We start from the raw sequence: 13,558 nt of genomic DNA, 5'->3' as shown, positions 1-13,558 counted from the left end.
CTCTCTCTCCAGTGAGTGCATACTCCCTATAGCAAAAGTCTCTTTTTAAAATAAAAAAAAATTGTAAATCTATATTTTAGCTGAGAGCTAATATTTTATAATTAGTATTTTTAAAGTATGGATGCTAATATTTACGTGTGTGTGGTATTCTCTTTTTTTCTTTTTTTAACAGGTTCTTAATCAAGTATCAACTCTATGGATCCAAGACAGGTTTGTCCCATGGCCTGCTCTGAACAGTGTGTTGTCTGATAGAAGATTCCACTGGCAAACCATCTCTCTATTGCCTTACAGAGCAAGCAAAGAAGATGGATCAATGGAAGAGCCATCTGACTGTGTGCTTTCTACCTTCTGTGCCCTTTTTAATCCTAGTATCCACTCTAGCAAGTGCTAAGAGTGTGACTAACAGCACTTTAAATGGCACTGACATGGTCTTGGGCTCTGTGCCCGTAATCATTGCCAGAACTGACCATATCATAGTCAAGGAAGGGAACAGTGCCTTGATTAATTGTAGTGTTTATGGCATCCCTGACCCACAATTCAAGTGGTATAATTCTGTTGGCAAGCTGCTGAAAGAAGAAGAGGATGAGAAGGAGAGAGGAGGAGGTAGGCTTTAAAGTTGTATCATGTCATAAAATATAAACACAGACTTTGGAGCCAACACCTTTAATGTTAGTTGTTCTTACACAGGTCTTTTAAAGAACTCATTATTTTTCTAAGGCAAGAGAGCAAATATCTGTCCTTAAGGATCCAAAGCAGTAATTAATTCATTTTTTCATTCATTGACTCAGCAGACAAAGCACAAACACTAAAGCCTTTTAAAAGGCTGATTGGAATTTTTTAATATCATGCATTCCAAATATTGTAAGGGCCAGCTGGTTAAGGCAGTTGGATCCCACATGACCAACTGCACTGTTCAAGGCCCAGACCCAGCAGCTTGAAAAACATGCTGGGCTCATATGTGTGCATTCCCAGAATCCCAGGAGTACAGTGGAGGAGAAGGGAATTGTGGGATGGCCGTTCCCCCTCTTAGGGGTGCATTCTCATTTTCCTTTCCTCTCTTCCCCTCTCTCTCTCTGTTTCTGTCCAGCAAGTGCACATGCCCTATAGCAAAATTTTAAAAAGAAAAGAAAACATTCTAGAGGGTGGCCCTGTAGTCTAGTAGTTAAGGGAGCTAGATGCCACATAGTCAAAAACAGCTCAAATCCTAGCCCTGGTAGCTACATGATGAGCATATGTGCAGGCGTGCCTCAAATCCTGATAGGAAGGAGAAATGGAGGAGAGGGGATTGCACCATGAGCACGCTCCATTGGGGAGTGCTTTCTTGCTTCCCTTCTCTGTTTCTCTTTCTGGCAAGTGCACAGGCCCTCTGGTAATTAAAAAAAAAAAAAATTACAGAGACAAATACAAAATGAATTTTCCCTAGTATGTTCCATTTATAAGGGAGTTTTGTTTTCTTGCATGAAAATGACTCAAGTAAACAATATGGCAGTTATTTATCATTAAATGTCAGTTTGATTCATTAACTATGAATCTAAAGCCCACACTTCTTAAAAGAAACCTCTGTGCAAGTTCTCAACCACCGGCTGAGGTCATTCTGTGCTCCTGGAGAGCTAGCTGAAATTTCCAGACCAAGGCCAGGAGGAAGGGAAGGTGCAATAAAAGGATACCAGCAGTAGAAGAATGTTTGGTTATTAGGACAAGAAGTGTGAATCACCTTCCTAGGCACTGAGCTTCAGGAAAGACTCCAGCCACAGACAGAATTGGATCATCAGGAATCAGTATACTTCTTATTTTGGATGTGAGAAGTAATTGTCTGGTCTGATTGCTTTGAAGGAGTTAATCTGCTCTCCTTAGCATTTACTGTTTAATGAAGCAGGGGACTGAGGATGGGCGAGTAAAAAGACCTTTGTTCTGAAATAGCAGCTTATTAGTTTCTTTCATTCATGTTGCCCTTCCTATTCTATATAACCCTGCAACCAATAAACAATCCCCAGAAGAATTTCTGCCCTAGGAAAACCTACATTTATAATTTTTTCCTTTTGTTTTATCTTAATTTCTCTGAAAAAGAAGAGAGACTAATGCCTTATGTCTCCATAGAAGCTAAGTGAATGGGATTTTCTTGCAATTACATACTTCTGGCTCACAGCTGTGTTCCTAATGGTTAAGGTTTCTAGAAGTCGACCTACCTGATAGCGGCTTCCCTGTAGTGCTATCCCTTTCATTACTTTTGGTTAGCTAGTCAAGGTTGTACAGCATAATAAACCTTCCCTTAAATCAAAATATTACATATTATGAAAACCATTTGTATGTTTAATCATTTGTATGTTTAGAATAGAACTTTTTCTCCCCAAGTGAAATTATGGGACCATGGAAATGTTTAATTAGAAGGGACCTTAAACATTAAAGTCCAAATCTTCTTTTATCAAAATTTGCCAAGGTTCTGATATTGTTAAATGGCTATGTCTAGAACTTTCACTGTTGATGTGGAAAGATGAAGGACCACCATCCCTAGCCCACAATTGATTTCCATTCATACAGCTCCTTCCTCCATGGCTATAAGTCAAAAGGAAGTGATATCACATTTGTGAAGGAAGAACAGTAACCACAGTAACAAGTGCACACTTAGGCTTATGTATCTTATGGGCTGTTTCTGCAGAGTGAGTCCACTGCCCGGGATATCAGGGTGACTGAATTAAGAGGAACAAGGACTATGAATCTATGTTTCACATGAACCCTAAAAGAAAGGTTATCCTTGGGTATTAAAACATTGGGGAAGGGACACTGACTGAGTCCTAGAAAGAAAGAAAACCATGGTAATAGCATAGTGTCGGGGCCTAGATTTCGGTCACAACATTTTGAGAATTGTCCCAAAGCAGCATGTTACTGCTTCGGAGATATGTGTGACATCTTACTTGAAAAAGCCTTTGTAACTATTGACTCAGTCTTGGCAGGCAAACTCAGTGTCTTGCCTTCTTCATTTGTATATTGAGAGAGTTGAAATATTGATGGTAGTCATGTTTGGCACAATTTTCTTTTGTTTGCGGTTGCATAGATGCTCTGTAGTAGTAGCTTGTCAGTAAACTTCTAAGACAGAAGTAGCCAGCTGAAAGCCTTTGGTACAGAGAATGGCTCCATCATAATTCAGCACTCTCATTTTGCTTCTAGACAGTAGCCTTGCTGATAAATCAGATAACTATTTTAAGTTTTATAAGGAAGGTGCACTTTAGATTTTCTCAAAAAAACTCATGATACTAGTACTTGATGTTCCAGCTCAGTTTTGTAATTAAGATACTTAATAGTATTGTTAGGGGACCAGCAGTTAGCGTAATGGCTATGTCGCTGGACTCCCGTGTAGTCGACCGCGGTTCGAGTTCCAGACCCGATGGCTTAACTCATGCTGGGCACATGTGCATGCGTGCCCAAAATCCCAAAAGGCGAATGGAGGAGAAGAGATTGCAGTGTGGCCATCCCCCCAGAGGGTCATTTCTTGCTTTCTGTCTCTCTATGTCTCTCTGTCTTTCTGGCAAGCGCATGTGCCCTGTAGCAAAAACCTCTCCAAAATAATAATAATAATAATGATAATAATAGTAATGTTAGAGCATAAGTAACATGGAGTAATATATAAAATATTATACCTGACAACCCAGCAACTCATAGAAAACAGCAGAAATGAGATCCCTCCTCATAAAATATTAGGATTTTAGTGCCAAATGCCTATTAGTGAATCCATGGCCTTTAACTTTTAATTTCTGATGGAGGAAGTACCTATATTATATAACATAGGCAGATTTCAATTTGCAGGCTTATAGGCTAGAAGTTTTAATGGAACTTTGTTTTATTTATGCTAATATTCTAGAACCTTGCTGTGCTGCACTAGGGTGTTGTTAAACCAAATTAATAAAATTAATTTTTCATTAGCAACTACAGATGGAGCATCCTTAATTGGAAAATCAAAAATGATACAAAATCCAAAACTATTTGAGCTCTGACATGACACCACAAGTGAAAAATTTCTACATCTAACCTCATGAGATGAATTGCAGCTCAAAACAAAATATTATATAAATTACCCTCAAGCTATGTATATAAAGTATATATCAAATATAAATAAATTTCATGTTTAGACTTGGGTCCCATCTCCAAGATATCTCATTATGGCCAGAAGTTTTAATGGAACTTTGTTTTATTTATAACTCAACTCAACTATAAATAGACCAAAATCTGAAAAATTCAAAATCCAGAACACTTCTGGTCGTAAGCATTTCAGAGAAGAGATACTCAACCTATACTGACATTTACGAGTCCCTACACCAATTTGCACATATTATTTCTAGTCCTTATAAAGAAACATGACAGTGAGGTGTTGTCAATCCTCACGTAGACACAGGAGTACAAGGTGAATGGAGATGGTATTACATAACCAGAGTATAGCCAGCTGGTATTTATTCTGCCTGTGTGCCAACCAACATCTGCTTATCCTTTTGGTTTGGGTAGGTGAAAAATGTTGGCAAGTATCTAATCCACCTAAGTGAATGTGGGAGGAGTTCCTAGACGGAAGAGGCATTCTGGCCACCAACATTAGAGTTAGGCAGTATTAGGATTTGTGTATGTGGCATGCACGCACACAAAATAATGTATTCAAACCATCTGGTGAGTTGCTCTAGGAACACACTACCACTCACTTTGTGATTAGCCTGGAAAGGAACAATTTCATTTCATTTCTTGTTTATGCTGAAAAAGTGAGATAGCTATCATTCAGCTAGCCCCACCGGTTCTGGAAAGAATGGGGCTATTTCCTGTCATTGACCGGAGGAGCAGCTGGCTTGGTCTGCATCTCTGATGTGTGTCACCTTCATTTCCACAGGATCAGGAGAGCTAGTATGTAATCTGTATCTGAAAGTTTTTGGTAGTTCACCAAAGAATCTATTTGAGGTAGTCCACCAACCACATTACAGAAATAATTCAGAATTCAAACAACATGAATAACCACAAATGGTCACAAAATATACTATTTTCAGTTTTTCTTTTGCTAGAGGCAAATAGAAATGTATAGTTGCCAAGAAGTATTATGAAAAAGTTGCAATTATTTCAAGGACTAATTTGCCAATATATTTTTCTTGTGCCTTCTTATTGTGACTTTAAACCATTTAAATTCACATCAGCATCTTTATCAGATGATAAGTAATTAGTATTTCAAGAAAGTCACCTGGTACAGTATAGGCTTTTATGAACACTGGCTTGTTAGAAATTAAATTTGAACTTTTTACTGTAAGTTAGGTTTTCAACTTTTCTGTAGATTTGTTCTCAATACTCTTATAGTATCCTGCTATCAAAAACAATCAAGAATTTATTTTAATAATATATATGCATATGATTAAACCAAGCTGAATTGCACAAAGTTTATCATTATTACAACTACTAGTGTAGTGTCATGGAATCATTATTGTAAATTTTGCTGTTAGTTTACACTGCTTATTTTTATCTCTTTACTTTTGCAAATTCTTTGACTAGATTGTGAAATGCCTTTTAACTAGTTCTGCAAGAGACAACAAGCCCTGCCAGCCAAGTTTTAAGACTGTAGTTTATCACTTCCCTGTTTTACATACACATTTGTATGTGTGTGTGGGCGGACCTGCACACTCAGTTAAATTATCCTTTAACTCTTAGTGTAAAGTAGAATATTAACATATTAAGATATATTCAGTTCTTTATTAAACACATTAACCACTTGAGATTTTAAAAAAAAAAAAAATGACTGAAAGGCGTTAAACACGGTTTATGTAGGCCAGTCAGTGGTGTGGTGGTTAAGGCAGCTGGATCCCGCACAGCTGATTCGACCCAGCTACTGGGTCTGGGATTCAAACACACACACCAGGCACATGTGTGTGTGCATGCCCAAAATCCAGAGAGGAGAACAAAAGAGGAGGGACTTCAGCATGGCTATGCCCCCTGAGGAGGGGGAGTATACTTTCTCACTTTTTTTCTCTCTCTGTTTTGTTCTCTCTCTCCAGGAAGCACATGAACCCCATAACAAAATTAAAAACAAAACAAAAAAGACATGCTTTATCTATGAATATATTACTGGAAATTCAAAAGAATTGCTCTATAATCTTTAAGCAAATTCCTTGACTTTTCTGAACCACAATTTTTGCATCTGTGAGATAATTCTGTTTATAATACTACTAAGTGAAGGTGCGTCTTGAATAAATTATTGAGTCTTAATATAGTACCTGGAACATACCAAACCCTCAGTAAATGGCAACTATAACTATTACTATCATTAATATTATAGTATATTCTCAAAAAATAGACTTCAAATGTTTAAGCCTCTATTTTATAATGTATTTTGTAAAGATAAGAAATTGGGTAATTTCTTATTCCCTTTCTCAGTTTCTCAGCCTTTAAAAAATTATTTCGATAAATTAAGGAAAACAGTGTATACTCCTTAAATGTTTCTTGAAATTTCAGAATAATGTTGTGATTGTTATGAGAACAAGTTTGGAATTCCCTGCCTTATCAGAGGCCCCCCTTTCTGAACACATTACTTTTGTGTACAAAGAGCCTTCTGATAGTTAATATGCTTCTATCTTTGAAAAACCAGCATATGGAAATCACAAAGTTATATTACGCACAAGATAAGCTCTACATTTGTCTGACCCATGGTTTTCAACTGGGACCTGCCCTTCCTCTTCCCCAAAGAACATGTGGCAAAGCTTGGAGATATCTTTGGTTGTCATAAATGTTGAGGGTTAGGGATGTAAGTTATTGACATCAAGCAAGCAGAAGCCAGGGATGCTCCTAAACCACCTGCAATGCTAAGGACACCCCCTGCAACAAAAGTTCATTCAGCCTCAAATGTCAGTAGTGCCAAAGCTCAGAAACCGTGGTCTCACTAAAGGAGCACCCCTGCGCTAACTGAAGAATCATTCCAAAGTATACCTTCGAGTTAGGCATTTGAACCCATCATGCTACTTTGTCATAAAAGTACCTTAATTTATGGCACTCAGGTTCATTTTCCAAATTAAGCCATATTTAGGGCCAACATGGTACCACCATTTTTGTGCTTCTATAGTGACTTGCACTCCATTTAGGATGTGAGCCCAGATCATTTTAGTCTTAGTGAAAAGACTCATTCAGATCCATCTCAGATAAGAATGACAGGTGAGATTCCCAAAGCATAAATTATTTATATGATCCAATTGTAGGATTTTCTTGTTTTGAAAGATCACCTGTGGCTTCTCTAAGGAAAGAATATTGCTAGCCCTTGTGGAATTTAGATGCTTGGCACTTTAAAAAAAAAATTAAGATTACTAGATCAAATCAACTATGAGATTAGACATTTCCCTTTCCAAGACATAAAAAGACAGCAGGTTCTTTTCAGATATTAATAACTGGAAGCAGAACAGAACTGCACTTTCTGAATAGCAGAATCCTTCCACCCCCACCTTCCTGAGCTGAAAGCCAAGCTAAGCCTGTATTAGCCCAGGCTACCTTTGCTCCACACGACACAGGAAATAGCTGCCCTAGTCCTTTCTGAAAAGGTCTCCTGAGAGGATTGGGGGTGGGACACAAGGACCCTTGCAGCTTGTGGAGTTTACAACCTGACCCTACAGTGGCTTCAAGGAGCTGGCATCTACTGCAGAAGCCTCGTAACAGGTGCAGCCACAGTGCTAAATTTGTTTCCAGTTATTTTGTGCAAAGGCATGGGTCCTTTCTCTTTGGTAGCCTCTGTTGCACATAGTGGAAAATATGTACCATGCTTTCTAGACACACATACATATACATAGAGTATTTTATGTTTATTTGAAGAGTGCCGGATCCATGCAATACTCACTCATGTGAATGTTATATTTCATTCATGTTTGCAAAAACACTTATTGCGGCTCTTATCACCTGATTATTTTTATTTAAGTTGGTTTCAAGAAAATAACATACTTGTTTTGGCAAGTTGGACTCTCCTTGAAAAGTATGAATGTGTGAAGTTTAAGAGACTAAGTATCTAAATGGGATTGTGAATAGTTTTAATCTGTTTATACCACTCAGGGATATAGACAAACCATACATCAGTTTGTTTACACATACACATTCATAGAAAGATATCTCTGAGGAAAAGGAAACCTATTTCTTCAAATAAGTAATTTGCGGGGAATTCTAAGAGCTTAGCATTTGAATGTAATGTTAATTTTTAATGCTCGGTGATCCTCAGGAACAGCTGGACAGATTTCAGTAGAGCTGGAGTTTAGAGAAATGCTGTAATTATAGTGTACTTGCAGGTTGTGCTCCTCCTTTCTTTCCGGTTCTTCATTTCTAAAAAGTGTTGATGGCATGTGTGCTCACCATAGAGAAAGAGAGAGAAAGGAACTTCCCCCTCAATGGGGAATGGCTTTGCCACAACCCCTTTTCCATCTGTCTCTTCTCTTGGGATTTTGGGCATATACACACATGCACCTGGCATGTTTTTCAAGCCACCAGGTCCAGAACCCAAACTGCACACTCAGTCATGTAGGAACCAGCCATCTTAACCACCTTGTGTTTATAACCAGACCCTGCAGTGCCTTCAAGGAGCTGGCCCACTTACTCTTTTCTATTCACCAGTCATTTGGTCAGAAGTTCTTTATGGGGGAAATAGTTTTGGTGGTACCATGTATTGGTTTCACACTGAGTCACGCTAACCCCCATACCATAGGCTCTCTTGCTGTTTACAGGTACAGTTGTAAACGTGATACTGTTGATCTGCTTCTCTCACTGCTAGATGGTCTACCAGGCACTGTCCTTTTGACATGACAGTTCATGTGTATGCACAGTTAGCCTGGTGGTACCAGGTCAGCCACTTCCATGGTACAGAACCAGGGTTACAACTTCTCCCAGAGATAGTTGGCAGTGGAGGAAAGCTCTGGAGCTGAATCCCTGGGAAGAAACACTGTTCTGAAGCTTTTGTTTTTCTTGATATTTTGATTTTTTTTTTCTTAATTTTCCAGAGGGTATGTGCACTTACCAGAGAGAGAAAGAGATGGGGAGAAAGAAAAGTGAGAAAGCATACCTTTCCCCATAGGGAATGATCACACTGCAATCTCCTCTTTTCTCCCTTCTTTTGGGATTTGGGGCATACACACACACACACACCCAGTGTGTTTCTCAAGCTGCTGGGTCAGGAACTTGAACTGTGCAACTGGCCATGTGGCATCCAGCCTGCTTTGATTTTCTTACATTCATTTACTAGTGTGTGGGTTTTTGTTTTTGTTTTTGTTTTGTTTTGTTTTGTTTTCAATCTAGGCTTGACTGACTTGAAGAATTTTAAAAAGTCTCAAAGTAGGTCATAGGTTACCTTCATTTTAAGTTTTGGCAGATGCCTCCAAATGAGCTTTCCTAAGATTTTACCAACTTAACTCCCAGCTGTGATGTGTGAAAGTGCCCCTTTCTGTATATTCTCAGCTACCTAAGATGTAATTTGTGCCTTCCCTCTTTATTTTGGCAATATGAATGGTGAGAAGGTATGATTTTAAATATTACTTTAATTTCTTCCATTTTATCATAATTTAATCATAAATTTTTTTGTGCACATAGATATAATTTACATTCCTTTGTTTCTGCAAATTATATCTTTGTATCCTTTCCTTGTTTTCTCTTTTGAGTTTGTTTCGACTTGCTTGATTTATAGGAGTTCTTTGTGTCTTAGTCATTAAGCATTTATCAAATATTCTAGAATTTTCTCCCAGTATGTCATTTGCTTTTAACTTTACTTTAATTTGACATATTTTATGGTGTAAAAAATTTTGTTTGGGAGAAATCTGATCTATTAGTGTTTCCCTTTATAGTTTCTGAGATTCTTGAAATGCATAAAAAGGCCTTTATATCCCAAAGTTATAAAAACATTTTTATATTCTCTCTTACTTTTATACTCTTAATTTTACATGTAGATCATATCTGTGCTTGGGATTTATTTTTGTATATCATACAATGTAGGGATTTACCTTTATTTTCTTTCAACTAAAGTCAATTACATCTGTCATCTTTCTCTACTTATTTGAAATACCATGTTCATCATTTTTTTAAATTTCTATACTTGGCTTTATGTGCTTCTAGGCTTTTGGGTTGTCTCTATTAATTTGATTAGAGTTCAGCAAAGGATTTCTTAGGCAATGAGGTGAGATGCAAGGATGATGTCTTAGGTGGACTAAGAATGTGTCAGATGAAACTTGGAATGGGGAGGAAGGAGGATTTTTCAGGAAGAAAAATGTATATGCAAAGGTCCTGTGGCCCTTTAAGGCAATTCTGCTAGGGAAAAAGTCACGTAAAATGAGATTCAGAAGATGGACAGGCTCCCATTCCCCTAGCAGATAAATATAAAGCTAATGCACATTTTGAGGCCCTCTTGTACTCTGGCCCTGCATCTCTCTCAAGCTCCACTGAAGCCTGTCTTAATTTTATACATAGCCAGTTTACACCATGTTCTTTTGTTCATATGCTCCCTCCCTTTACTATCTCCCTCTGGCTTTAAAAATCCTTTTTCTTTACTCCCATTCCTCTTCTACCTGGCTTGGAACTGCCCTGCTCTAGGAAGCTCTTCTTGCTGTGCTCTCCAGCAAATCCTTCCTCTGTGCTTTTACACTTGTCACACGATACTATAGCTGTCTGTTAGAGTCTTGTTTCTCTCCTGTGACTGGATGTTTTTTGCAGCCAGGGATCATGTCTTACTTGTCTTTGTATTCCTATCACCTAGCACGGAACCTGGTACATAGACAATTTGTTCAATGATATTTGTTCACTGAATGAGCAAACAAAAAAGATCACTGTCCTTCTAAAAATGTCAGCTCTGTCCTGTAGCGTAGCACACACACTATAGTACAGCTGAGAAACAACATCTGTCAGCTTTTCTCTTTCCAAAGAAGAGATTGTATGTGCATTTGTGTTCACGTGGAGATTTTCACATGTGATTTTTGTGGCTGAAGTTTCTTGGGAAGACTATGACACATTCCTTGGGAATCTAGTCTCCAGGTGAGCTGCAGTAGCCCCTCTCCTCTGTGTATGTCAGTATTTTAGCCTAAGCTTCAGATGTGTATCACTTTATAGTGAGAAGATGAAAAAAGACATTCCATGGGGAAGCCACAGTCTAAGCAAGGCACAGGAAGTGAATAAGTGAATAGCAGAAAGAGTATTAGAGAAATACTTTCCTATTATAATCAGTAAACGATGACTAAACATCTGCCTCTTTTATTTCATCCAATATTGTTGCGTTTAGAACTGACTTGACATCAACTACTGATACTTTTAGTTATTTGTGAGGTGATGCAACTTCAGTACGATTCAATGCACAACTTTGACACTTCCACTCAATTACAGTTTAAAATACCCAAGAACAGCACTGTGTCATGTGCTTCATGTACATAGTACTGAAGGTTTGCCGTGACAGTTAATGTGGGTGTTTTTATTTAACTTTCTGTCAGCCAAAGTCAGGACCCTTCCAGAGTGAGTCACAGGGCAAGTTTGAGGTGAATGACACTGTGCAGCACAGAGAATGTTCGCAAGATGTTCCTGGCAGGACAAGTACCACGTGGAGATTCTTCTTGATTCTGGGCCTAAAGCGGACGTAAAAGGACCCCCAAAACAGAACTGTATTGTTAGAATATTCAGTGTGTTTGACACACAATTGTGTGTCAGAATCGTTTCTATTTTTTTTCAAAATTTCCATTTAATCACATATATCTTTACAATGTACTTTTTTTATATAAGTCAAGACAAATATATTACTATATATATATTATTATCAGCAAACAGGTTTTTGTCAATTAAAGTACTTTTACTTTTTATTTTTTTTGGAGAGATTTTCGCTATAGGGCGCGTGTGCTCTCCAGACAGACAGAGACAGAGACAGATAGCGAGAAATCACCCCCGAGGGGAAATGGTCACGCCGCAATCCCTTCTCCTCCATTCTCAGGATCTTGGGCACGCACGCACATGCGCCTGGCGTGAGTTTTAAGCCACCGGGTCTGGGACGTAAACCGTGGTCGACTACGCGGGAGTCCAGCGACATAGCCATTACGCTAACTGCTGGTCCCAGTACTTTTACTTATTTTTCTTTCCTTTTTCCCCTCCCTCCCTTCCATACTAAATTTTTTTTCACATTTTATTGATTCACAAAACATTTTAAACTAAAAATATGGACAAAGCTAAAATCCAGTGACAAGTGCACTGTAATTTTCTTCTGAAACATTTTTTTTCTCTCTTTTAATAAAGAGAGGTATAAACTAACTTTTTTGAAAAAAAAAAAAAAAAGAAAAAAAAGGGTAGTCTCAATTTGGTCTGTTATTTGCACAAAGCCCTATAAGAAATTAATTTTTTGATGCACGGCAACAGATACTATTGTATCATTGAATTTATGCAAATAACCATTCTGCCACAAAATAAGAATGCTTACCAATATTTTGCAATTGCAGCAGGGTCAGGAAGGGAGAAAAGTTTATGTTTCAATTTAAAAAAAATTAACAGACTGCTGATTGCTGAACCTATCAGAAACTTAGAAGAAAACAAAATTTTTTTTAATCTGGAAGACAAAGCGTACAAGAAAATCAGTAATGTTTTAGTCAAAAGTCATAAACTTCTATTTCACGAGTTCATACTCATGTAATCTTTCCTTTGTTGAATTTGCAGTGTTACTATGGTCTGATCTTTCTGTATAAATTCTGGAAGTTAACATTCAACATTTATTACTGATATTTCCAAACTTGTCTGTACCATTAAGTTGACTATTTTCTTGGTCATTATTTGTTCTCTTATTTCTGTCTGTCTGTCTTTAATTTTCCTGGCATAGCGCTCCCTTCAGAACTTCCTGAAGAGCTGGTCTGCTGTTGATAAATTCTTTCAGGTTTTGTTTATCTGAGAGTATTTTTATCTTTTTCTTCCCATATGAAGGATAATCTTTCTGTATATAATATTCTTGGTTGAAATTGCTTTTCACTTAACACTTTGAATATATTTTCCCATTCTTTCCTTGCTTGCATTGTTTCCAATGAGAGGTCTGAGGTTATCCTGATGAGATATCCTTTGAAAGTAACTTGACGTTTCTCTCTTGCCGTTTTTAGTATCTTGTCTCTGTCTCTGGTTTTGGAAAATCTGGCTATGATGTGCCTTGGAGAAGATCTTCTTGGGTTAATTCTATGTGGGGTCCTTGGTATTTTTGGATCTAGATATTTGAATGCCACTCTACGTTTGGAAAGTTTTCTTCCAGGATTTCATGGAACAGATTATCAATGCCCTTATTAATTTCTTCTTCTTCACCTTCTGGGATACTGATTATCCAGATGTTTGTGTGTCTAATGGTATCTAGTATTTATCATATATTATACTCACTTTGGGGGGTTATTTTCTCAGTCTTTTTGGTGAATTTTTCTAGGTCAGAGGTTCTGCCTTCTACGTCTGAGACTTAATCTTCCACATGATCTAATCTACTTTTAATACTTTCAAGGGAGGTTTTGATTTCCTGTATTACAGCCTTCATCTCTAACAGTTCCATTTATTTTTTTAAGAATAATTTTGTTTAACTTCATTTATTTATTTATTT

At 37.6% G+C, this 13,558-nt stretch overlaps 1 protein-coding gene across 3 annotated transcripts in view; it reads left to right on the top strand.

Moving 5' to 3' along the window:
• The window catches only part of MFAP3L (microfibril associated protein 3 like), a 53,847-nt gene that overhangs the window by 31,852 nt on the left and 8,437 nt on the right, over positions 1-13,558 (top strand). For 2 of the 3 annotated variants that reach the window (XM_027775325.1, XM_027775322.1), the window contains 2 exons: positions 173-210; positions 292-603. In XM_027775325.1, coding sequence (XP_027631126.1) covers positions 306-603 — 298 coding nt within the window. In that variant the 5' untranslated portion in view covers positions 173-210; positions 292-305. Of the gene's footprint in view, positions 1-172; positions 604-13,558 lie in introns of all 3 variants that reach the window. The other variant, XM_027775324.1, reaches the window with a different exon arrangement.

The sequence above is a fragment of the Tupaia chinensis genome, unplaced genomic scaffold (assembly GCF_000334495.1).
Source record: "Tupaia chinensis unplaced genomic scaffold, TupChi_1.0 Scaffold000051_1, whole genome shotgun sequence".
In the NCBI taxonomy this organism is placed as follows: Eukaryota; Metazoa; Chordata; class Mammalia; order Scandentia; family Tupaiidae; genus Tupaia; species Tupaia belangeri.
Note: the sequence above shows the minus strand (reverse complement) of the source record. Positions and strands in the feature narration are given on the sequence as shown.